Source organism: Eptesicus fuscus, chromosome 20 (genome assembly GCF_027574615.1).
Source record: "Eptesicus fuscus isolate TK198812 chromosome 20, DD_ASM_mEF_20220401, whole genome shotgun sequence".
Lineage (NCBI taxonomy): Eukaryota > Metazoa > Chordata > Mammalia > Chiroptera > Vespertilionidae > Eptesicus > Eptesicus fuscus.
The window spans coordinates 4,124,709-4,150,060 of NC_072492.1; the positions used below are offsets into that span (position 1 = coordinate 4,124,709).

Consider the following 25,352-nt stretch of genomic DNA (forward strand, 5'->3'; position numbering starts at 1 on the left):
TCACAGAACTAGTAAGCAGGTGGGCTGTGATCCAAACCCAAGAGTCTGGCCCACACCCCACACTATTCCCTCCGAAGCTGCCTCCTAGACACATGGGTGGGCATGTGATTGAGGTTGGAAGTCCCCAAGTACGCTCTTTGCCCCAGTGAAAATTTTTCCACTAAGGAGTGCTTCCCTAAAGAGGTTTCTGGTTAGCATTCTCAAGCAGCTAAATAACTTAAATTTATATTAAACATTGTGTTTTTACTTTGATGATGAGTTAAGAAAATGAGTGTAAATATATTCACGGTCATTGGGATAGCCACCTTATAATCAAACAGCTATAACCATAAGAAGTTACATCTAATTTTATATTCACAAATATTTAAAAGTCATTAATAACAATACTAATTGAAGCTCAACACCAGGCTACACAATATTTTCTCCCTTTAAAAGTGGTCCATATATTATTTAAATTTGACTAACACTATTCTTGTTCTAGAAAATGAGATGACCAGCTCTTTCAGAATATACTACAACTGCCTCCACAAAAGCAGTGCCAGGTTTAGGAGATTTACGGTAAAACCATGTTTCCGAGGAGTCCAGTACCAAAAGCCAGACTTCTACTGGCAGTTTCTGGGAGAGCTAAGCTTTCCATCCATCTCAGAGGCTTGCTTTTTCTCTGGGAGATGTTTATAATAGAAAAGCGTCACTTGGGATATTTATCAGCTTCTCCTGTCCCTCTGCTGTTTGGTGGAGCTGACCACGGGCAAGGATAAAATGAGCTGGTCCTCTCAGGATCATGAACAACATGGAATCAAGGCTCAAGACTGTCCCCTATTTTCGCTGTGAGCAGGGAAATGAAACTGTGCCCGTGTGTCAGAGGTGTGAAACATGCATCTTGGCTAGGAAGATCTTCACCACCAAAGAGTGGTTCCGAAGGGTCGGTGACATAGCTCAGAGGAGGTTTCTAGTGAGCATTCTGGGACAGTTAGATAGCTTATATTTGTTACACTATTTCCAAACTATCCTTCAGACCACACAGGGGAAGGATTTCATCTATAACAGGTCCCGGATCGACCTCAGAAAGCAGGAAGGGGACATCATGAAGTTCTCCGTGAACCAGATGTTGGATAGGACAATAGAGCAGAACATGAAGGAGATATTGTGCTGGTTTGGGAGCAGCACCCACCGGACTAAGGCAAAGTACACACTCTTACTGCTGCAGATGTGCGACCCCAAGTTACTGCTCATTGCTGCCAACGTCATCAGAGTCCTGTTTCAGAGGGAGCAGGATACCATTTTAGGTAAACGAGGCTACAGGTAGAGACCAGAGGGCCCAGAGAGTCAGGCTCCTGGAGTTGGTAAAGGAGCCAGAGTTGTGGACAAACTTAGGTAGATTGGGATTTTCCAGAAAGCAGAATAGAGTCCTTTGCCCTGACACCAGATCATGTTTACCAAAGGAGAAATTGCTGAATGTAACTTCCTTCTAGAAAATAGTTAAATGACAAATGCAGGAGGGTGTATGGAACTTTTAACTGTCAAGCCTTTAAAATGAGTTCCTGCCTCCCTTTGGCCCAGAAATGGCTAGTCTGTGTGTTTATCACTTAAGGCTGGTGTGATTCCTGCATCAGTGAGCTAGAGATTGGACTGGCCTTGGGAGGGATGTGAGGGGGAAGCTATTGAATTGTTTTGCCCTTTACCCTTCACTGCAGAAACCAGGCAAACAGGTCAAAACCTAGGGCTTTATTTTTTCACTCATTGCACTATGTTTCTTGCTTGCACATAAAATCTAGCCTTGAAGTGGAGTTTATCCAAGGCTGGAGATAGCGAAAGGACTAAGTAAGGCTAGCACAGTTCTTAAATTTAGCTTGTATCAGAATCTGAGGTAGGGCTTATAAAGTCACAGCTGGCTGGGCTCCCTCAAATCTCCTGACTCAGCAGGTTTGACAAGTTGCATTTCTAACAAGTTCCTAACTGATGCTGATGTTGCTGGTTGGAACTTCATTTTAAGAGCCATTGATCTAGTGTGTTGGTGAGAAGATCTTGGAAATGTTTGGCCAGCTCAATCAGGGAAGCAAAAACAACCAGAAAGGAGGCAAGAGGTAGATTTCTCAGGGGTCCAGGAGTGAAAGGTCCAGTGTGGGGAAGCACAGGTTTACTGGAGATAAGAGCAGGCTGGGAGGGAGCTCTCAGGTGCAGGAGTTTCAGAGTGTGAGGTCTTGAATGATGGAAATTCCTAATGTCCATGAGAACTTATTTGTGGTTATAATTGTAGATGAGTGGAATCCAAAAGGATTTTTAAACTAGATGAACTATGGGCGATTAGATCACGATATATGCCACTTGGCTTCTTCGGTGCATTAGGGAAGTGAAAGAATAATAATCTGAAAGGAAGAAGTGATGAAAAAAATTAGTCCAGCTCCTGAATTTCATAGATAAGGAAGCCAGAGTTCAGGTAATTCAAGAGACTTGAACTGGGTCACCCAGAAAAGGGGGTTGAAAACCAGAACTCCCTTCCTGAGCATCTCCCACTGTGCAGTGCTACCCCTCATCACAAGGGAGTGCAGACTACAGCAGGCCTGGCCTTTACACCCACATGCACTGCTCTGTGGTTTACTCTCAAAGGTTTTCATCACCCTCCATAGCAATTAGCTACTTATATTAGGGTCGAGCCCAGTTAAAGGTTAAGTAACCTTCTCTTTGTCCTAGGGCAGTGGTCAGCAAATTCATTAATCAACAGAGCCAAATATCAACAGTACAACAATTGAAATTTCTTTTTAGAGCCAAATTTTTTTAAACTTCTTCTAACGCCACTTCTTCAAAATAGACTTGCCCAGGCCGTGGTATTTTGTGGAAGAGCCACACTCAAGGGGCCAAAGAGCCGCAAGTGGCTCACGAGCCGCAGTTTGCCGACCACAGTCCTAGGGGAGCTTCTTTCTTAAAAAGTTAATTTTTTTTTTATTTTGACTAAAAGATACTTATTCATGTCATTGAAGAAAATTAAGCTAGAGCTCCAGAAAAGCAGTCCCTCTTCCAGCTCTTGCCCACAGCTCTCTCGTGCTCTCTGTAAAAGAGCTCTGATAAATTTTGCATTGTAGGTAGGATGGCAAAATCTAAGTAGGGGCCTTCTGTGATTTTTGCATAGAAACTCAGAGGCCCCAAATGAAAACAGACATAATTGGCCTGGCCCATTGTGTGTAGATTTAAAATAAACAAGTAGAAATTAAATAATTTACTGCCATTTTTCTTCCACACACCTGCTTAAAGAACAACCTTGTCTTGATCTTTTGTTTTTCAGAACTTGGTCAAGACCCCAATCATATGCTTTTATTTCCTGAGAAATACTACAACCCCCAGCTTGATACTCCAAATGGCTACTGGACAGCCAGAACCAGGAGCACATCCTTCCCTTTGTCCAAAGATTCAGAGGGAAAAAGCTTGCTTAAAAATGTTGGGTGGGAAACATCTAATACTGGTAAGTTGGCTTGTAGTGAGAAAACCAATAGATTTGAGATTGGGTAGCCACAGTGGAGTTGGAGGGGCTGAGAGGGCAATGGCATCTAGGGATGACAGATTTGGGGAATTAACCTTCATTTTTCACTTATGGTGTTGGAATCTCTGGGAAGGGGAGAAGCAAGGATAAAATCAGTTATTATAACCCAAAAGTCTCCAGCAAGGTGCCTTTGAGAGCTACCTGAGACTAGACATCAGAAAGGAAACTCTCAAGGGCTTCTTTGGAAGCCTCTTTCTGCCCCAGGCTAAGTCTCTTATTTATCCCCTGACCTGTGGCATGGTTGACACCCCTAGAATTCAACCCAATGGCTGTTTTTGTAGCACTGGATTCCTTGAATAGGAAATAGAAGCAGTGGGGGATTTGAAGCCTGACCTCGAGGCCTTTCTAAGTTGGACATCAAAGCAAGACATATACAAGAAACAATGACAGGAAATATACCACATAGGTTCTAAACCATTTTTATATAGAAAATTTCAAAAGTAGATAGAATCTATATATATCCTATCTAATAAAAGAGTAATATGCAAATTAACCATCACTCCGCTACACCCACAAAATCATGCCCACATCCACACCAACCAGCCAATCAGGAGTGAATATGCAAATAAACCCAACCAAGATGGCTACGGCCACAGAGAGCAGGAGGGAGGCTTGGGTTTCCCCAGCGATGGAGGTAGCCAAGCTTTCCACCTGTCCTTGCCAGCCTAGGCCTCTATTCAAGGCTACAAAGTTTCAATGATAGAAGATACATAAATCCAAACAGAAATGGTGGCAGCCACAGAGCTGGAAAGAGCAGGAGGCTGGGGTTGCCCCTGGCGATGAAGGAAGCCAAGCTTTCCGTACACTCTGGCTGGCCCAGGCCTCCGCTTAAGGCTACAAAGTTTCAATTATAGACGATACATAAATCCCAACAGAAATGGCTGCCACCACAGAGCAAGCAGAAGGCTTGGCTCCGCTCCAGGCTACAAAGTTTCAATTGTAGAAGATAAATAAACTCCAGATGCCAGGGCCTCCACTTGGGTCACTAGGGGGCGTGGCCAGACTGAAAACCACCACAGGCCCCTAGCCCAGGCTACCCCACACCCCAAGGGAACCCCCACCCTGATCTGGGACATCCTTCAGGGCAAACCAGCTGGTGCCCACCCATGCACCAGGCCTCTATCCTATCTAATAAAAGAGTAATATGCAAATTGACCATCACTCCAACACACAATATGGCTGCCCCCATGTGGTCAAAGATCCTGCCTCCATGTGGATACAGATGGCCACCATAATATGGCCAGCAGGGGAGGGCAGTTGGGGGGGGGGACCAGGCCTGCAGGGGAGGGCAGTTAGGGGTGACCAGGCCTACAGAGGAGGGCAGTTAGGGGCAAACAGGCTGGCAGGGAAACAGTTAGGCATCAATTAGGCTGGCAGGGGAGTTGTTAGGGGGTTATCAGGCTGGCAGGCAGAAATGGTTAGGGGCAATTAGGGAGGCAGGCAGGTGAGCATTTGGGAGCCAGCAGTTCTGGATTGTAAGAGGGATCCCAGATTGGAGAGGGTGCAGGCTGGGCTGAGGGACACCTCTCCCCCCGTGCACAAATTTTGTGCACCAGGCCTCTAGTATATATATAAAAAGCCAGTGACCAGAATGCCATAATGACCTAAATGACTGGTTGCTATGATTCCCACTGTGACCAGTGAACCGGTCTGATTGGGGTTGGGGCTGGCGGCCAACCTCCCTCAACCCCTCCCCGCAGCCGCCCCATCCCTGATAAGCCTCTCCAACCCCAATTGAGGGTGGGTCGGCTGGCCAACCCTCCACAGCCCTTCACCCGCTGGGACCCTTGCCCCTGATGGGCCCACCCCACCCCAATTGGCTTGCATCCCTTCCCCCTGGATGGCCCTTCCCTGGATCATCCCCCCTACTCCAATAGAGGGTGAGGCCAGCCAGCCAACCTCCTTCAGTCTCTCCCCCACCTGGCCCCACCCCAGATCTGTCCCCCTACCCCAATCTGGGGGCAGAGCTGTCTGGCCCACTGCCCACAGCCCCTCCCCATCACCCCGATGGGCCCATGGCCCCTCCCCATAGCCACTTCTGTCCCCAATCATTGGCCCCCCACACCAATTGGGGGGTGGGGGTGGCCAGCCAACCTCCTACAGCCCCTCCTCCAGCAGCTGACCCCTGATTGGTCTCCCCCACTCCATTTGGGGGTGGGGCCCACCAGCTAATCACCCTCACCCTCCCCCCAGCCAGCTCAGCCCTGATTGGGCCCCAATCTTGGTGGGCCGGCTTACTAACCTTCTGCTGTCTCCTCCTACCAACAGGCCTGGTCCCAATCCAATGATTGGAGCTAGGCTGGCCGGACCCCACACATTCACAAATTCATCCACTGGGCCTCTCATAGTATAATAACCATTCACATAACCATCACCTAACTTCAACAATTAGCAACATCTTACCAATTTATTTCATTCCCCTCTTTTAAAATTGTTTACAGTGCTTCCTTAATTTGAAGAAAATTCCAGATTACATTCCTGAGCAGGGCAGGCTTTGAAACTACAGACATCTCCTTGAGCTGGGAAGTTTGGAAAGTACTTGCATATTTAATTAGGGAGCTTCTAATTTCATTTTTGCAGAAGAAATGACAAAACTCAGTAGCCTAAGGGAAGACTCTGATGCATTCTGGCCTTGAGTTGCACAGAGACAAACCATGTTCCTTTCTCTGGCTTGGTTCTAGAGGGACAATGGAAGAGTTCGCTCCAGTGCATTTCCGAGATGAATAGTCTATCTTCCAGAAAAGCACACATGCTCAAGGCAGGGCACATCCCCTCCAATCTGTTGGTTGACCTGGACGTTGTCAGAGACTTGTCTTCAGGAGCCTGCAAATACCGGGACTTCATCCGTCAACTGCCCATCCATCTCTCCAAGTATATTCTAAGTATGCTAGGATGTATTGGGGATTTCTCAAGAGTCTTCCCTTTGCAATCCAGTTTAAAGGGTACCAGGTTTATCTACCTCCCCCCAACCCCCCGCAGGTATGCTCGATAAAAACACCCTGATCAGATGTGCCTCTGTGAGCCAGCACTGGGCTGTACTGGCAAAGAAAGTCAGGAAGGACTACTCCATACATGCGTTCATTCACAACCAGATCGCCTTACTGCAGGTACTTCTGTCGGGAGGGGCGGTCTGCAGACTGGCCTCACTTCCTTGTGGAGGCTGGCTGACAGGAGCCTTTCAGCCCACTCAGCAGACCCTTTGTATGGCCTCCTGCTCCATTTTGCTGCTTCACTGGCTTCAACAGTCACTTCCTTTCTGTGTGGACTCCCCATTAATCTATACCATTGTGAGTGTGTTGAGCAGGGACAACATGTAGAAACCTATCAGGAAGAGAAAGGCAGAGCCTTGGGAAATCGTGTGAAGCAGGGAATCACCTCCCACCCCTGCCCCAACTCCTGACCCCCGGCCCCGAGAGCTGCACTGTGGCTTAGGCAATCAGGAAGTCATGTGTATGTTTCTAGGTCAGCCTGACACAGTACACAGATGTCTACAAGGCCACAAAGTCTATTTGTAGGTTAAAATGCAATTTTCTCTGGCATTTTTTACTTCTGTTTCTTACCTGAAACCTAATTCAAATCAAGGATTCTTGGGAGCTAGGATTTTTCCCAGCAGACAGATGAGAGAAGAGGAGAAGAAGCAGGCATGGTGAGGCAGGTCGTCCTCTGGAAAACTGGAGATGGCTGACCATCTCTTTCTGGTCTCATTCCAGATCTTTAGTATTATCCTCCTTAAGCCAGTCTGCAACACACTATTGCCTAATTGGCCAGGCTCAGGCCGCCCTGAGTCAGAGCTCACCCCTGTTTTGGATGTTGCCAAGCACTAGATTTTCCCTCCTCTCGGAGAGAGAAACCAAGAGTAGCCATTTTCTGTTTTCCCCCCAGGGTTCCTACACGAAGGGAATAGATCCCACCTATGCCTGCAAGCTTTTCGTCCCAGTTCCTAAAACGACAGATGACATAAAGCGCATACGTGTGAAAAATCAGAAATGGAAACTGAGAACGAAGGTGGGTTCTGATGGCACGGGCAAATAACTGTGAAAATCATCTCTTATTGGCCAATGAAGGCTGAAGTCCAGGCTCAGTCCTTACATAGGGTATAGGAAATGGCAGGATATAGGATATAGCATATGGATATAGGATATTGAAAGTGATATTCCCTACGGAAGACCAGAATTCTGTGCTATGTGTCCTTCAGCTTAAGTTACTTCCTTTCTTTAAGTCTGAAATCCCTCATGTGTTAAACAAATGGATTGATTTGGTTGTCGTCTCAGGGTTTGTCCTTACTTCAAATCTCATTGCTATGTTCCCAGCACCAAGTCATCTGGTGCAGAGTTCAGAGCCAGGAGCAATGCCAGTGATAGCTGGGATTTTCCTCCACGCCCATCTGTCCATGCATCTAGAGGCTGCAGGAGTCTGTGGCTCTGGAATGAGAACAGGAGGGCCAGTCCAGAATGTCCAGGGTCCAGAATGAATTAAACTTTCTCACCTTTCATGTCCAAGTTCATTCTGATTCTAGGATGGAAGGGGAGAGTTACTTAACCATAGATCTCCCTACCAAATCTTAGGCAATAATGAAGAGCAGATGGAAGACCCTGAGCTCTATGTTCTGCCTATCCAGGCATGGTTCATTCCTAGAACCATTAGATTACTGCTTCCTCCTCTTTGCTCGAGGGCCTTCTATTTTGAAACTATTCAATGGGCCTAAAAGAATATTTAATGAGGGGTGGTCAGACTGTAGCTTCCCATAAGAAAACTGCATTATAAATGATAATTTGAGAAATAGAAGTGTCCAGAGAGACCCTCTAGTTCATATGTTTGTAGAGGCCAGACAGGTCCCATGAATGAGGGAGGTGGTGGTATAAGTAGTAAAGAACAGTGGAACAGAGGATTCACTTCCCCTCTGAAGGGGCCTGTTGCTAGTCAGCTAGAGCTAATTGTTGCCATGGGAGACTGTGAAGCTCAACCTCCTAGACCACCTGAACTTTCGAGAGAAGTTAGAAACCTAAATTATCATGTGACATTCTTTGCTTTTTTAAAATGCTGGCAACTAATTAAAAGCATTTAAAAAAATATGGGCCAAGGTAAATACACTTTTTTACCTCATTTGACTTGCAATTTTTTAAATCTTTGAGTTGGTCCATTCACTCATTCTATAGGTAAAGAAACTGAGGCACAGAGAGTTTCGGGATCCTAACCAGCAGAATAACAGAGACAAATACAAGTGAAATGCTGACCTGCTCTTCCCAAGCCTGTTGCTCTGTTAGGTATAATGAAACAAACATGCTTCTTCCTTAGGTGAAAGAGCTATAAGTGCCTGACAAAAAAGAACCACCCAGACAGGGTTTAATATTTTAGAAATGTATAATTTAGGAACAGAGAGAGAATGTGAGGCTAGATGAGGACATGTGAAGCAGTGAGACAAAACAGTTAAGGGGTCTGCTAGGAAAAGGTGGAGGTTGAGTGCTGCTGAGGGGTGCTGATTGCAATAGGTACTGAGCTCAAACAGTGTGCCAGGCATGGTGTCTAGGGCTTTGTACACATTATGTACTTGATATTCATCATAGGCCAGGTATATAGCATTGCTCCCCGTTTCTAGATGTGGAAATGAAGGCCATGTTGCTGGAAAACTTGCCCAAGCTCCCATAGCTGGTCAGTGGCAGAGCTGGAATTTGAACTCAGGTCTTATTCCTCCCAATGACTCTACCATGTAGATTCTAAGCTCTCCAAACTTAATTGATGAGCAAGAGCCAAGGAATTCCAGCATAACTGTGAGAAGCCAGGGAAGCCTCATTTAATTTAAGGCAGATAACAGAGCTGCTTGAACTCTGGACTGGCCCTCTGGAGGGCAGGCAGTTTGATAGATTCTTCTGGGGAGAGACTTATAGGTGGATATTACTACTTGGTTAAGATTAAGAAGGAGAGTAAGCTGCCCTAACCGCTTTGGCTCAGTGGATAGAGCATCAGCCTGTAGACTGAAAGGTCCCAGGTTCGATTCTGGTCAAGGTCATGTACCTTGGTTGCGGGCACATCCCCAATAGGATATGTGCTTGAGACAGCTGATCCATGTTTCTCTCTCATCGATGTTTCTAACTCTCTATCCCTCTCCCTTCCTCTCGGTAAAAAAAGCAATAAAATATATTAAAAAAAAAAAAAAAGGAGAGTAAGCTGAGGAAAGCAGCCTTCCTGAGGAAGAGTCTACAGGCATGAAGATGCCTAAGGTTTGGAAGGAGACTTAGGAAGAGATGTTCCTAGAAGATCTGCCAGATGCAATTATGATTGTTTGGTCTTCTTGCTTTCATGACAAATTCACCCTGTGTTTTGGTTGCCTGGTCGTGTATTATTTTCTGCTTTTGGAGAGGGAAGAGTATGGCTGGGAAGAAGAATGGGACTAGGAGTGCAGTTGAGTCATCTGTGCGAGAATTCAGCATGCCTGGCAGGCTATAGCTGCTCAGAAAGTATTTGATGAAGGGAGGGAGAGAAAAAATCGGGAAGAAAGGAGGAGGAGGGAAGAAAAGAAGGAAAGAGGGAGGGAGGGAGGGAGAGAAGGAGGGAAGGAAAGGGAAAGCAAGCACCTCTGCTGAGATTTGATATATTGATTTCTCCTCTCTGAGGCTCAGATACCTCATCTGTAAAATGATGAGAACACTTTGTAGGGTGAAAGACGTACTTTGCGAGGCAGCTGTAAGAAGAAATTAAGGTTGTAGATGTATGAAAAATTGAAGGGCGAATGTATAGAGTGTGTAACAGTGATTTCACATATTGCAGTTCCCATGAATATACTTTGTACTGTCAAGTATATGTAATGTAAATGTGAAACCCTACTTGCATGAAATGGCTGGTCAAAAGGGACATGTGCCTTGCGAGTATACCCTTTGTGAGCTCACTTTTTTAAATGTTAAGCATCAGCAACATTGAAAGTTCATGGAATCAAAATGCATATGAAACGCAAAGAAATGGGAGAAGAATTAGGACCTTGGACTCAATATTTTCTAACTTACAGATTACCTTTCTGCCTGCTCCTTGGCCCTTCCTCATGACCACATAGCAACAGCCACAGCCTGAAGAGAGCCCTTGTGTCCTTGCCGGGGGAGACTCTAGGGCAGGGGTCCTCAAACTTTTTAAACGGGGGGCCAGTTCACTGTCCCTCAGACCGTCGGAGGGCCAGACTATAGTTTAAAAAAAAAAACTATGAACAAATTCCTATGCACACTGCACATATCTTATTTTGAAGTAAAAAACAAAACGGCAAAAACACCCGCATGTGGCCTGCGGGCCGTAGTTTGAGGATGCCTGCTCTAGGGGATACAGGGGTAAAGTTGACACTGTACTTTGACTCCAAGTGTTCCCTTGTTAGAATGACAACAACTTGTGGACGGCATACCAGAACCAGGAAACCCAGCAGATCCAGATGGAGGAGAGAAATGTCTTCTGTGGGACTTACAACATCCATATTCTTTCTGACACGTAGGTACTAGGGTCTGAATCTAGGTCTTCAGAGATACTTGAATTGCCCACACTGGCATCTTAGGATTCCCATGACCCTTGTTCACTTGTAAAGGCAATCCTTCCTCACCTCAAGCTCTTAATTAACATGAGAATAGGTGCTTGATTTTTTGCACTATTATCAGCAGTGAGTGGAGGATTTTTTCCCCTTATAAATTTTGGGTATACTGACCAACAAACTTATGCACAATTTATGTGCATAAAATCTTTCTTTTTTGAAATATTTTTATTGTTTTATTCTAATATCAGAAGTAAAATATGCTTAGTATGTGTGTGTGTGGGGGGGGGGGGGAAGGAATCCACCAAATGCAAGACAATGTATAGAGAAAAGCAAAGATCTTTTATAATCTTGTCTTCTAGAGATAACCACCATTAATATTGGTGTCTATTCTAGAATTGTTTTTGCATTCATAAATATATATTTTAAATAGAAGTGGGTTATGCTATACATATTTCTGTAACCCACTCCAGCAAAACACTGTGGGTATCTTTCCATGTTAAATATGAAAATAGTATTTATGATAACTACCTAGTATGACATCATTTGGATATGCTGTAAGAAGACACTTTAATAATCAACTTTCTGCCATACTTTAGGGCTAGGATTTCACTCTTCTTTCACAAGGTTTTGTGAAGGCCATATCTATTTTATTTTTGGCTGTGAGTCATACTAACAAATTGCATATTGACCAGTCCTTAAGGGAAAGACAGAGCACATAGGAGACAGGCAAAGTTGACTTTTTATGAGTGGCATGGTGATAGGTACTCTTTAGAAAAGATGGTGCCTGGTTAGACTCAAGGTATGACAAATGCAGTGAGGACAAAATTGCTTCTCATATTTAGAGTGACCATACATCCCTTTTTACTGAAGCAATCCCACTTTACTCTGTGATCCTGGAGTAATTAATAATAGTGTCCCCTTTCACAATAAAAAATGTTTGGATAATAAATTATTTGGTCATCCTGATCATATTTTATCTATTTGCTAATAATATTATGACTGAAAATTAATTCAACTCACCTTGTTTTATCAGACTACAAGCTCATTGAAGTCAGGGTCCATATCTTACTCATTTTTGCATTCCCCATGGCTCCTATTAGCTCAGGACTTGGAACTTAATAGATGCTCATTGGATATTGGTTAAGAAAAATTAAAGAAAAAGAAATAGTGGTATATGCAGTGGGTATAGGGCTTCCCAACTGTGTTCCTCTGAGGTTTCCCATTTTAAGTTTGGGAAATACTGCATACTCTATTCTCCTATTCTCTCTCTTGGGGATTTATCATACATTAATTAGCAGATTTTTTTTTTTTGTAGTTTTTGCCCTTTGTCTTTAGGTTTTAAATTTACCCAAAATGGATTTTCTGTTATGCTATGAGGTAGTGATCTATCAGGGCCCATTAATACTAGGCCTTTATCTTGGCTACTGTCCTTGTTGGAAGGCCTTGACTTTTCATATACTTGCAGGTGAAACCACCGTGCTAGTGAGTTCCAGGCCAGACACTAACTCTCTTTTCATGGATCATCCTTTTTCCTGGCAACCCAGGTGGGACAGAAATAGAGTCATCCACTATTCTGGGGGAGATGTGGTAGCTGTGTCATCCAATCGGAAGATCCAGCTTCTGGACGTCTTGCAAGCAAAGGAGATCCCCGTCCAATTCCGAGGCCACACTGGAAGTGTTCGTGCCCTCTTCGTGTGCGAGGCGGAAAACTTTCTCCTAAGCGGGAGCTATGACCTGAGTATCAGGTGAGTGGGCCAACGAGTTGTGGTTCCTCACCAACCCAGGGCCTAAGTCCAGTTTGTGGAACAAAGAAATACATATACTTTTTCCTTTTTGTCGTTATTGAAAAGTTATCCTAAATAATACTAACTTCTAGAATAGCCCACAGCATTTTGCTTTTTTGGCAAAGTAAAAACCAAAAACTTGTATATTGTTTAAACTTTGGATGAGATAGGCTTATAACAATGATTAGATCTACTAGTATTTTCTAGTTGAAGACTGTGAATCAGAAAGTATCTTTTTAGCATTCCTAGATGAAGGCCCAATTTATATTTCTTTTCATAGATTCCTTCAGGGGAAAGTATTTTTTGTGGGTATGAAATAGGATATGGAAGTAAAATAGTGTTTGAAATGTATATATACATTTATTTTTAAAGAATTATAAGAAGGACCATTGTATTCATTACTCAGGCCAAGAAATAAAACATTGTCAGTCTCCAAATCCTATTATGTGCCTTTCCCTTATTGATTCTTTCTTCTTCCCAACCAGAGGTAATGTTATTCTAAATTTTATACTAATTATTCCCTTGTATTTTTTATTGGTTTATTTATAGTTTTACAACCTAGTTATATATCTCCAAATATATTTATTATTTTGGTCCATTTTTGAACTTAACATAAATGAAACTATTTTAAAAATTCATCCATATTTGATTTCTTGCACTGAACTATGATTTTGAGATTCATCCATATGATGTAGGCAGCAGTAATTAACGTATTTTTACTGAGATATAGTGTTTTATTGGATGAATATATCTTAACTTATTTATTTATTCTGTTGTTAATGGATATTTTGATTGTTTCTAGGTTTTCTATTCTTTCAAGGAGTGCTGCCATAGGTGTTCTTGGATTTGTCCCCTGGTGCCTGTATATATGAGTTTTCAGAAAAAAAATTTATTGGGGTATAATTCTCATATAACATTTCTGTTTTAGGCATAAACAAAACCCATCACCACACATAGTTAGTTTTTTTGTTGTTATGTTGAGAACTTTTAAGATCTCTCTTAGTAACTTTGAATATATGGCACAGTATTGTTAACTGTAGTGCATGAATCTATCTTTATTTTTAACAGTATTGCAGGTGTACTCCATTTCCCCCCACTTTGTACCCATCCCCCCAGCTGCCACGCCACCTCAGGTATTCCTCACACTGTTGTCTGTGTCTATGGGCTATGCATATATTCATATATGTTCTTTGGTTGATCTCTTCCAATACCCCCCACCCCACTCTCCTCTGATATCTGTCAGTCTGTTCCATGTAGCCATGCCTTCTGTTTGCAAGTTCATTTTGTTCATTAGGTTCCACATATAAGTGAAATCATGTGATATTTGTTTTTCTCTGACTGGCTTATTTCACTTGACGTAATCTCTAGGTCCATCCATGCTGTCACAAAGAGTAAGAGTACCTTCTTTTTGTAGCTGCATAGTATTCCATTGTGTAAATGTACTATGGCTTTTTTAGCCACTCATCTACGGATGGACACTTGGGATATTTCCAAATCTTAGCTATTGTTAATGCTACAATGAACCTAGGGGTGCATATATTCTTTCTGATTGGTGTTTTAAGTCTCTTGGGATATATTCTCAGAAATGGGACCTCTGGGTCATACCGCAGTTCCATTTTTAATTTTTTGAGGACCCTCCATACTGTTTTCCACAGTGGCTGCACCAATCTGCATTCCCACCAGCAGTGTACTAGGGTTCCCTTTTCCCCATAATCCTTGCCAGCAATAGTTAGTTGATTTATTGATAGTAACCTTACTGGTAGGTGTGATTTGATACCTCACTGTGGTTTAAATTTGCATCTCTCTGATGATTAGTGAGCATTTTTTATATGTTTATTGACCATCTTTATGTCCTCTTTAGAGAAGTATCTATTCAGGTCCTTTGTCCATGTTTTAATTAGATTGTTTGTCTTTCTGTTGTTGAGTTATATATGTTGATTACATATTTTGAAAATGAACCCCCTATCAGATGTATCATTAGCAAATATATTCTCCCATACAGTGGGCTCCCTTTTCATTTTGCTATGCAGAAGCTTTTTATTTCATAACTAAGAACTTTATAATGTTGCTATTGTAAATAGTATTTTATTTTCATTTATATTTTAAATTGATTATTATTGGTATGGAGAAATGATAAAATTTTTCTAGTTTGATTTTGTATCCAGCAACTTTGCTAATGTTTCTTATTAATTTTAAAAGTATGTGTGTTGATTTGGTTCGTCTATGTAGATGACCTTATCAACTGGAAATAATGACAATATTTTATCTTTTTTTCCAATAATTGTAGTATTCTCTTTTTGTTCTTTCATCCTGACTGTGCATGGGCCTTCCAGTTAGACAGTAGTAGTAAGAACAGGCATCCTATCTTGGTCTCCTTTTTGAAGGGAGTACATTTATAGCAAGTATATTTATAAGTTTACAAAATCAAATAATTTTTTTCTATTCCTCTTCAACAAGTGTTTATCAAATACATATTCTCTATGTATTTAGAAGAGCAACCTGGACACATGGTCGGCCATGTTGCTAGAGATGGAAATTCAAAACGTGTTTTTTTAGACTACTGGGACATGGTTAAACACACTGTGGGTGCATAGCAGGCTCTGACAAATAGGTTAGGCCATAGGACACTTGGGAATATTAGAAGAAAATCTTAACATTCAAAGAATGTATTATTAAGAATAATTATTATATTTTATCATTAATCATATATTATGGCAAATCTAATAATAACTGTATGAGGCAAGTGCCATTATTATGCCCAGTTTACAGATGAGGAAACTGAGGTACAGGGTGGTTTATTAAATTATCCAAGATCACACCACGAGTAAGTGATGGACCTGGCTTGGACCTCAGGCATCCTGGCTCCAGAGTCTACTAACTAAGCATTACCCTGTGCCCTGCCACAGAAATAATCTGGCTGAAGTGGAAATCTGTAACAATGGTAGTTAAGAGACCTCAGGCAAGCCTGTTTATTAAAAAGCAGTGTGACACATACATGTTTCCACATATCCATTAGATATGCTTCAGAAATATGTATAAAATATTTTGGATCTACGTGGCTGTGGTAATTTTTCTATTTCTATTATTCAACAAGTGTTTATCAAATATATTTTCTATATAAATTTAGAAACACAACCTGTATACATGGTTGGCCAAGTTGCTAGAAACCGAAATTCAAAGCATGCTTTTTTAGACTCCTGGGACATCATTAAACACACTGTAGGTGCGTAGTTGGCTCTGACAAACAGGTAAGGCCATAGGACAGTTAGAAGATCAGCTCTCTCATTGAATCAGTGCCATGAATTTTAGGCCTGGTGGTCATTCCAGGGACCCTCCCACCTATTACCAACTAACAGTTATCGAGCATTTTCTACACGTTGGTTACTATTCTCATGTTACATGCCTTAACACGGGATTTCTCAACTTCAGCACTATTGACATTTAGGGATGGAGAATTCTTTCTGTGGAGACACTCCTGTGCATTGTAGAAGGTTTAACAGCATCCTTGAACTCTATACACTAAATACCAGTAGCACCTCCATCCCCGCTTGTGACAACCAAAACTATATTCAAGCATTGTCAAATATTTCCTGAGGGTAGAAATTCCTCTGGGTTGACAATCACTGCATTTGTGTATTTAATTATTCACAAAAGTCCTATGTGGTAACTATTAATATTATCACTTCCATTTCGTCAATCAAGAAATGAAGCCTACACAGAAATGAAGTAGCTTTTCCCAAAGTTACACCTAGTAGGTACTATAACTAAGATTAAATTCCAGGCCTCTGAACTTGACCAGATTTTCTACCTTACAACTACTTTTTGATCTACAGGAACGCTATACAGTATGAGCCCTTGGGTCCTAAGAAAATCTGAAAAACATTTTTTTGGCCTAATTCCTGCAGATACTGGGATCTGAAAAGTGGGACTTGCATACGAATCTTCAATGGCCACCAGGGGACAATCACTTGCATTGATTTATATAAGAAAAGGCTCGTGTCTGGAGCAAAAGATTGCCAGGTGAAAGGTGAGAAGAAATGCCCTTAACTTTCTAAGAAGTTTCCCCAAATCCATAGGTTGCCAAAATACATATTTTGCTCATTTCTACAGGCATCCACTTATTTTTTTATCCACCCACCTATCTATATACCTATTGATCCATTTCTTTGACAATTGTTGGTTGAATATGTACAATATGCTAGACACTGTGTGAGCTATCCTATATAATAAAAGGGTAATATGCAAATTGACCCTAACAGCAGAACAACAAGAAATGACCGGTCGCTATGACACACGCTGACCACCAGGGGGCAGATGCTCAATGCAGGAGCTGCCCCCTGGTGGTCAGTGTGCTTCCACAGGGGGAGCTCCACTCAGCCACAAGCTGGGCTAAAGGCTACGAGTGCAGCGGTGGTGGTGGGAGCCTCTCCCATCTCCTTGGCAGCACTAAGGATGTCCAACTGTGGCTTAGGTCCACTCCCTTAGGGAGTGGGCCTAAGCTGACAGGTGGACATCCCCCAAGGATGTCCCGAACTGTGAGAGGGCACAGGCCTGGCTGAGGGACCCCCTGAGTGCACAAAGTTTTGTGAACCAGGCCTCTAGTTAAGGAAATAAAATGAGTATGATATGGCTCTTTCAATACAGCTTTTTATTTCCTCCAGAGGCTTGTCATTTCCTAATGAAAATAGCTATACAAATATATGAGGGGGAATATAATATGTGACTAATAACAACAGCCACTTATTGAGTACTAAGTTTTTGACTGTTAGGTGCTTTATATATATTACTAGAGGCCCAGTGCACGAAATTCGTGCATGGAGGGGGGTTGTCCCTCAGCCCAGCCTGTACCCTCGCCAATATGGGACCCCTCAAGGGATGTCCAAGTGCCCTAGGATCGGGCCTAAACGGGCAGTCAGACATCCCTCTCACAATCCAGGACTGCTGGCTCCCAACTGCTTGCCTGCCTGCCTTCCTGATTGCCCCTAACCGCTTCTGCCTGCCAGCCTGATCACCCCCTAACCACTCTGCTGCCAGCCTGTTTGCCCCCAACTTCTCTCCTCTGCTGGCCTGGTCACTCCTAACTGCCCTCTCCTGCAGGGTTGATCACCTCCAACTGCCCTCCCTTGCAGGCCTGGTCCTTCTCAACTGCCCTCCCTTGCAGGCCGGGTGCCTCCCAACTGCCCTCTCCTGCTGGCCATCTTGTGGTGGCCATCTTGTGTCCACATGGAGGCAGGATCTTTGACCACATAGGGGGCAGCTATATTGTGTGTTGCAGTGAGGATCAATCTGCATAGTACTCTTTTATTAGATAGGATAGAGGCCTGATACAGGGGTGGGGGCCAGCTGGTTTGCCCTGAAGGGCGTCCCGGATCAGGTGGGGGTTCTCTTGGGGTGTGGGGCGGCCTGAGCGAGGGGCCTCTGTGGTGGTTTGCAAGCGGGCCACGCCCCCTGGCAATGCAAGCAGAGGCCCTGGTATCTGGAATTTATTTTCCTTCTACAATTGAAACTTTGTAGCCTGGAGCAGAGCCAAGCCTGGGGCTCCCTCTGAGGCCGGTAGCCATTTGTGTTGGGGTTATAATTGAAACTTTGTTGCCTTAAGCGGGTGGGCCCGGCCAGGGTGTGCTGAAAGCTTTGCTTCCCCTGTTGCCGGCGGCAACCCTGGCCTGCTCTCTCAAGCTCCATTCTGCTGCCATTTGTTTGAATTTGTTTACCTTCTATAATTGAAACTTGTAGCTTGAGTGGAGGCTTAGGCCTGGCCAGGGCAGGCGGAAAGCTTGGCTTCCTCTGTTACCTAGGAAACCTTGCTCTCTGTGGCTGTAGCCATCTTGGTTTGGGTTAATTTGCATAGCCGCTCTGATTGGATGGTGGGCGTGGCTTGTGGCATGGCTTGTGGGTGTGTCGGAGGTATGGTCAATTTGCATGTTTGTCTATTATTAGATAGGATCTTATTTAACCCCCATAAGAACCCTATGAGGTGGATATAGATGAGAGATCCAAACTCAGAGAGAAAAACAATTTCCCCTAAATTAAAGCTGCTGAGTGGTAGAGTGTCTGACTCTAAATTATACACCCCAAACCAACATGCAGAGTTCTGTGAGACCATGGAACTAAGAGCAGGAGGGAAAACAGCACAGACAGGATGCTATTTAGTTCCTGAGAGAGAGTGGAGGACATTCCAAGTAGAAGGAACAGCACAGGCAAATCCATAGAAGGCTGAAGAAAATGGTGTGTTCAGGGAATTTCCCCTTGCTGGTATGGCTGGGTGTGATGTTGAAGATAATTTGTTTATGGCCAGATTATCAAGGGCCTTCTGCATCATGGAAGGAAACTGAACCTTATCCTATTGGACTAGTATAAATGCATCTTAAGCTGAGGACTGACATGATCAAACTAGAGGCCCGTTGCACAAAGAGATTCATGCAATAGGCCTTCCTTCCCTTGGCCTCCAGCACTGGTTTTCCTCTGGCACCTGGGACTCAGGCCTTTGCTCCAGCTGGAGTCTGCTGTCTTCATCTTTGCTGAAGACTCCAGCCAGAGTCTGCCATCTTTGCTGCAGACTCCAGCTGGAGTCTTCCATCTTTGTCTTTACTGCAGACCCCGGCTGGAGTCTGGTGTCTTGGTCTTCGCTGCAGACTCCAAAGTCTGAAGTTTTCCTCTTCGCTGTGCCAGAGTGCCCCTTTGACCCCCGCCCTCCCTCTCATAGTAGGCATCCTGCCCAACCCAGCCACTCTGCACCTGGAGCAGCTGGGCAGCCGCCATCTTTGTCCTTCTAATTTGCATATTCCCTCCTGATTGGCTGGTGCGTGTAGTGGAGTGATGGCCAATTTGCATGTTTCTCTTTTATTAGTGTAGATGTGCTTTTGAGAAAGATAACTCTAGTGATGGTGTGGAAGAAGGATCTGGAGGGCAGTGACCGTGTGGAGATAGGGGACAAAGTGAGACACTACTCAGTTTAGAGACTGTGGTGTTTTTATATTATTGGAGAGCAGGCAAGTAAAGAAACTCAGAAGGTGCAATGTTGGAGCCCCTTTCACATCCTGAGTGGTTCAGGGTTCCGGTTCAGGGTTCAGGTTCTGGAGAAGGCCGAACACAAATGAAAGAGACTAGAAAAGTATTAATTTGGGAATATTGGGGGCCAGGCAGGAGTCCACCTCTAGGGGGAGGACTACCACTGCTCTGGTCTTGCTATCCCTTTTATTAAGGTTATGAGATACACCCATATCCTTTAGGTAGGAAATTCCAATAATAGACAATCAGCAAGAATTTACATATGACTAACAGGTGGAGGCTGCTTTAACTACCAATGTCTCAACTAAACAATGAGTGATTAGCTCCGACCATTCAGAGCAATTAAGGTTGACCAGCCTTCTGATTCCCTTTTCACATTTCTCTATTAGTGACAATGGTCGTTTTCCAGCAGTGCGAGTTTACATTAAATGGCATAGACTCCCTGAAAGGATATTTCTAGAGGGGGAATTGGCAGGGCTTTACCACCAACTGGATATGAAAAGTGAGAAAGACAGAAGCACAAATGATGAGGCCAGACTTTTAAACTCAGGCCACTGGGGATATAGAAGTGCCATTGATGTAAATAGGAACTACAGGGGAATAGTAGTGATACCATTATAATAGTCTGGTTATTAATTAACAGAAATGTAATAAAGGGGAGACTAAATAATATAGGCATGCTATTTATACAGCTTTGCCAGAAAGCTAGTTTAACATTCTCCAAGTCTGTTCCCACAGATCAATGGGTTGAAGGGACTGGACAATAGGTGCATGCCCAGTAAGGTCTGAATGATTTGGGAAGTTGCTTACCTGTCAGTCACAACTGGGAGCAAGCCAGTGGACAGAAGGGTGCGAAATCTGAGACACTTAACTCCAGAACCAAGGGAGTTCTCTCTTTTGGCTCTTCTGCTCTGGAACTACTGTGGCTGGGGACACACTCCCTGGAATTCACTCATGTGGCCCACGGTCATGTGGGACCCACACAATGGACTAATGGACTAATGGTAGCCTAATACTATATCAGACCCAGCTCCATCATGGAATGAAAACTCTGGACACTGAACCTGCTTTGGGCTCTGCTGGAGGCCCAGCTATGTATTTTACAGGTCTGGATTAAGAGACATGGGACTGTGCAACCCAAGAAATATAATTCCATGCCAATAAAAACCACCCTTTCTCCTATGTGAGTCTTAGAAAATTCCTTACTAAAAATATTGTAAGAACCCCACCTCCACTAGTGACAAGGAATTGCAACCTACCCAATCTCCTGGCAACAATAGGGAAGGGTGAGGAATGGAGGAGGAAGTAATGGCTTCAATTTTGGACACGTTGAGTGTGGTGGGCAGAATAATGGCCCACCAAAGATATTCATGTCTTAATTCCCGGAATCTATGACTATGTAACTTTGTATGGCCAAAGGCACTTTGCAGATGTAATTAAGTTAAGGACTTTAAAATGGAGAAATTATCCTTGGTTTTCAATGTGGGGCCATGGGTAATCACATGGATCCTTAAAAACAAACTTTCTTGTCTGTGATCAAAAGGAGATGTGACTAAAAGGAAGAATGGCCAGAAAGATGCAATGTTGCTGGCTTGCAGATAAAAGAAGAGAGGCATGAGCCAAGGAATGTAGGAGACTCTAGAAGGTGGAAAAGGCAAGGAAGTGGATCCCCTCCCTCATAGTCTCCATAAAGGAAGACTACCCTACTGACACTTTGAGCTTAGCCTTTTGAGGTCATGTCAGATTTCTGTAAAATAGTAAGTGTGTGTTGCTTTTAGCATCTAGCTTGTGGGAACTTGTTACAGCAGCAATAGAAAGCTAATACATTGAGTATGAAATTCCCAAAGTTACCCAGGTGAGAATTGCAGTAGGAAGATGCAGGTGTGACTACACCAGTCTGGAGCTCCAGGTATGTTGATTTGGTGGTTAGTAATGATAATGAAAGATGGAAGCTCTAGGTATGGGTGAGAAGTTCCCTGCAAATCCAGAGGAAAAAGTGACAAGAAGAAAAGCAAGGGACCCAAAAACCACAGCATATTAGGGGCAGGTGGAAGAAAAAGATGTGGAAAAGGGAGAAAGAGTGGTGACACATACGAAAACACTTAGACCTGCTTAAGATACTCCCTACCTTTTTGCTCTCCTTGATCTGAATGTGTCTTGTTGCCATGATTGCTTTAAGGAGTAGAGCAGAAAGGATGAAAGGGTGAGGGTCTGAAGATGCAAGGGTAGACAAGGCCTCAAGCTTGAGAGAATCCTGTGAGACCACAGGCAGAGCCGAACTAGGGCAAAGGGAGTTAAGGCCTTTAACTCAGGTATAAAACTTGAGGGAGCACCAATAAAACCTCATAATCAAATTACATATTTTAATGCAGCATTGAAAAGTCAAAACTAATACACATGATGCAAAAACTATCAAAAGATCTCTCTTACCCTAAGCCTGGCCCTGCCAGCAGCCCCTGGGCTCTTCCCACCTGCCTGGGTCACCAAAACCCAGGAGAAAGAGACAATAGGAGGCCTGAAAGGTAACTCCCCATGTTTTAAATTCTTTAAATCAGGGCCCCTTCCCAAGAATATTTTAATTAGCATTTCAAGTTTCACACATCTAATTTAATAAAAGAGCCAGTATGTATGTAAAATAAGAAAAACATACTTAAAGTTAATCTGGTATACATGGTTAAGAGCATAACCTCTGGATCCAGACTCCCGGGGTTCTAATCCCAGCGTAATATGCTAATCGCCTGTGTGATTCAGGTTACTGAACCTCTCTATGCCTCAGTTCCCCCCTCTGTACAGTGGGAAATAATAATAGTATTTGTCTTGTGAAGATGAGTTAATACATGTCAAGCAATTTGAATGATGCTGGGCTTGTTGGCAGTGCTATATAAATATTAGCTGTGGTCATTTTGTCTTAGGTTATTCATTCTGCTGCCGGGGAGGTACTTTAGGGCTGATGAAGCTGACTGTAACAGTCTTATCCCTGAATTCATGATGCACACTTTCAATTTTTACCTTTAAGCTCTGTTCTTCCACTCCCCCATTTATTTTCATATCCATCCATCTTACAGTACACTGGGCACCATCTATGTAGAAGCTCTAGCACCATCTATGTAGAAGCAGCACTAAACCTGCCCCAAGCTGTGATAACCTCTCAATTAGTACAATCCAAATTAGCTTCAGAAATATTAAAAAAATGTAAATGGAAATAGACAGCTTTCTTTTCTTTTGGGGATGGAAGGTGTCAGTCAGGAGCATAGCATCTTGAAAGATGATGCCACGAAACACGTGCTATGATTTTTTCAACATCTCCATGGCAAGAATTTTTTAGGCTTGAGAAGTATCATTGGAGATGAGCTGTCCAGCACTTGCACCCCAAGGCTAAGTTCCTCAGTTAGAGCCATGATTTAGGCATTGCTGGATCTCCCAAGGGCCTGTGATTAGGGAGCCCTGTGTTGCAGGTACATGGAGCTGTTGGTGAAACTGTGGGGGTGCTGGGCCAGACTAAGATCTTTTGGGGTCTGACTTTTTTTTTTTTTTTCAAAGTTAATAGAAGAGTCAAGATGGGGACAGATGAATTTTTTTTTTAATTTCTTTATTGATTAAGGTGTCACATATTTGTCCTCATCCCCCCATTCCCATCCCACCCCTCTCCCCACGCATGCCCCAACCCCCTGTTGAACTTAACCGTTGGATAGGCTCATATGCTTGCATACAGGTCCTTTGGTTGAACTCTCCCCCTCCCCCCACCCTCCCCTATCCTCCCTCTGAGGCCCGATAGTCCGATCGATGCCTCCTTGCTTCTGGTTCTGTTCTTGTTCCTCAGTCTATGTTGTTCATCATTTCCCCTAGATGAGCAAGATCATATGTCACTAGATATATACTTATAAGAACTGAATGTGAGACGAGCAATAATAGTTATGCTGACAGGCAAATGAATCAGTCTGTAGCGAGCTTCCCCCTGGACCAACAGTTCTTTTGAGACCCAATTTCAATGTCCAGCAGTTCCTTATGTGTACATGTCAGCACTGACCCCTCAGCTCTGGATGGTGGACAAATGGTGGTAACGGAGGTCCGACTCCCTCTGGTTTGGTCTCGGCCGGACCCAGGGGCACGGCGTCACCCGGATTGAGGGGCACGTGGCCACACCCATACCCAAGGGGCGCGTGGCCTCACCCGGGCCTGAGACCCAGCCTCACCCAGATGGATCCAGGGGCACACGGCCTCACCCGGACCCAGGATCCGACTTCACCCGTACCCAGGGACGTTTGGCCTCTCCCAGACCCAGGGGCACGTGGCCTCATCCGGGCCTAGGTGCACGAGGTCTCACCCGGATCCAGGGACACATGGTCTCACCCGGACCCAGGGACGCTTGGCCTCTCCCAGACCCAGGGGAACGTGGCCTCACCCGGGCCTAGGTGCACGAGGTCTCACCCGGATCCAGGGACACATGGTCTCACCCGGACCCAGGGGCGCTTGGCCTCTCCCAGACCCAGGGGCACGTGGCCTCACCCAGGCCTATGTGCGCGAGGCCTCACCCGGATCCAGGGACACATGGTCTCACCCGGACCCAGGGGTGCGTGGCCTCTCCCAGACCCAGGGGCACGTGGCTCACCTGGACCTAGGTGCACGAGGCCTCCCCGGATCCAGGGACCCAGGTCTCACCCGGACCCAGGGGCGTGGCCTCTCCCAGACCCAGGGGCACGTGGCCTCACCCGGGCCTGGTGCACGAGGCCTCACCCGGATCCAGGGACACATGGTCTCACCCGGACCCAGGGATGCTTGGCCTCTCCCAGACCCAGGGGCACGTGGCCTCACCCGGGCCTAGGTGCGCGAGGCCTTACCCGGATCCAGGGACACATGGTCTCACACGGACCCAGGGGTGCGTGGCCTCTCCCAGACCCAGGGGCACGTGGCCTCACCCGGGCCTAGGTGCACAAGGCCTCATGGGGTCTGACTTGACAGGCTCCACTAGTCTTAGCTTCTGTGATGGGGTGCTGAACAAACCTGTAACCTGCTCTCATCCCTCTGTCTGACCTCGCCTTTCTCTCTCCTCTCTTTCAGAGTGGGATGTAGACACGGGGAAGTGCCTGAAGACGTTTAAACACAAAGACCCCATCTTAGCCACCAGGATCAATGACACCTACATCGTGAGCAGTTGTGAGCGAGGAATAGTGAAAGTGTGGCACATTGTCCTGGCTCAGGTGGTAAAGGTGGGGGCAGTAGGCTGTGGAGGGAATGGGGCACTGGCGGTGATGGATTGGAGGAGACTGATGGTCGCTCCTAGACAACCTTGGAGCAATTGAGTTACAGTCACCAGAAGGGCAGTCCTAAAGAACTGAAGGGGAAGCCCCCCTCCAAAAAAAGTGGGCCATTGACTGTTGGTGGAGGGTCAGGGCCCATGTGACCCATGTTGTCATGGGGGTGGTATAGGAAGGCTGCATTCTGATTAGACATTATGTATGGGCTCAGGATATTTTTACAGCAATAGAGAATATTCTACCCTGATTCTGGCATGGGTAAGGGA

At 44.6% G+C, this 25,352-nt stretch overlaps 1 protein-coding gene across 2 annotated transcripts in view; it reads left to right on the plus strand.

The window, feature by feature from the left end:
* Positions 1-586: 586 nt before the first annotated feature.
* FBXW10B (F-box and WD repeat domain containing 10B) overlaps positions 587-25,352 on the plus strand; it is a 49,890-nt gene continuing 25,124 nt past the window's right edge. For both annotated transcript variants that reach the window (XM_028133869.2, XM_028133870.2), the window contains exons 1-9: positions 587-1,286; positions 3,281-3,457; positions 6,217-6,417; positions 6,515-6,642; positions 7,418-7,540; positions 10,890-10,999; positions 12,584-12,784; positions 16,729-16,850; positions 24,890-25,038. In XM_028133869.2, the coding sequence (XP_027989670.2) occupies positions 782-1,286; positions 3,281-3,457; positions 6,217-6,417; positions 6,515-6,642; positions 7,418-7,540; positions 10,890-10,999; positions 12,584-12,784; positions 16,729-16,850; positions 24,890-25,038 (1,716 nt within the window). In that variant the 5' untranslated portion in view covers positions 587-781. The remainder of the gene's footprint in view (positions 1,287-3,280; positions 3,458-6,216; positions 6,418-6,514; positions 6,643-7,417; positions 7,541-10,889; positions 11,000-12,583; positions 12,785-16,728; positions 16,851-24,889; positions 25,039-25,352) is intronic.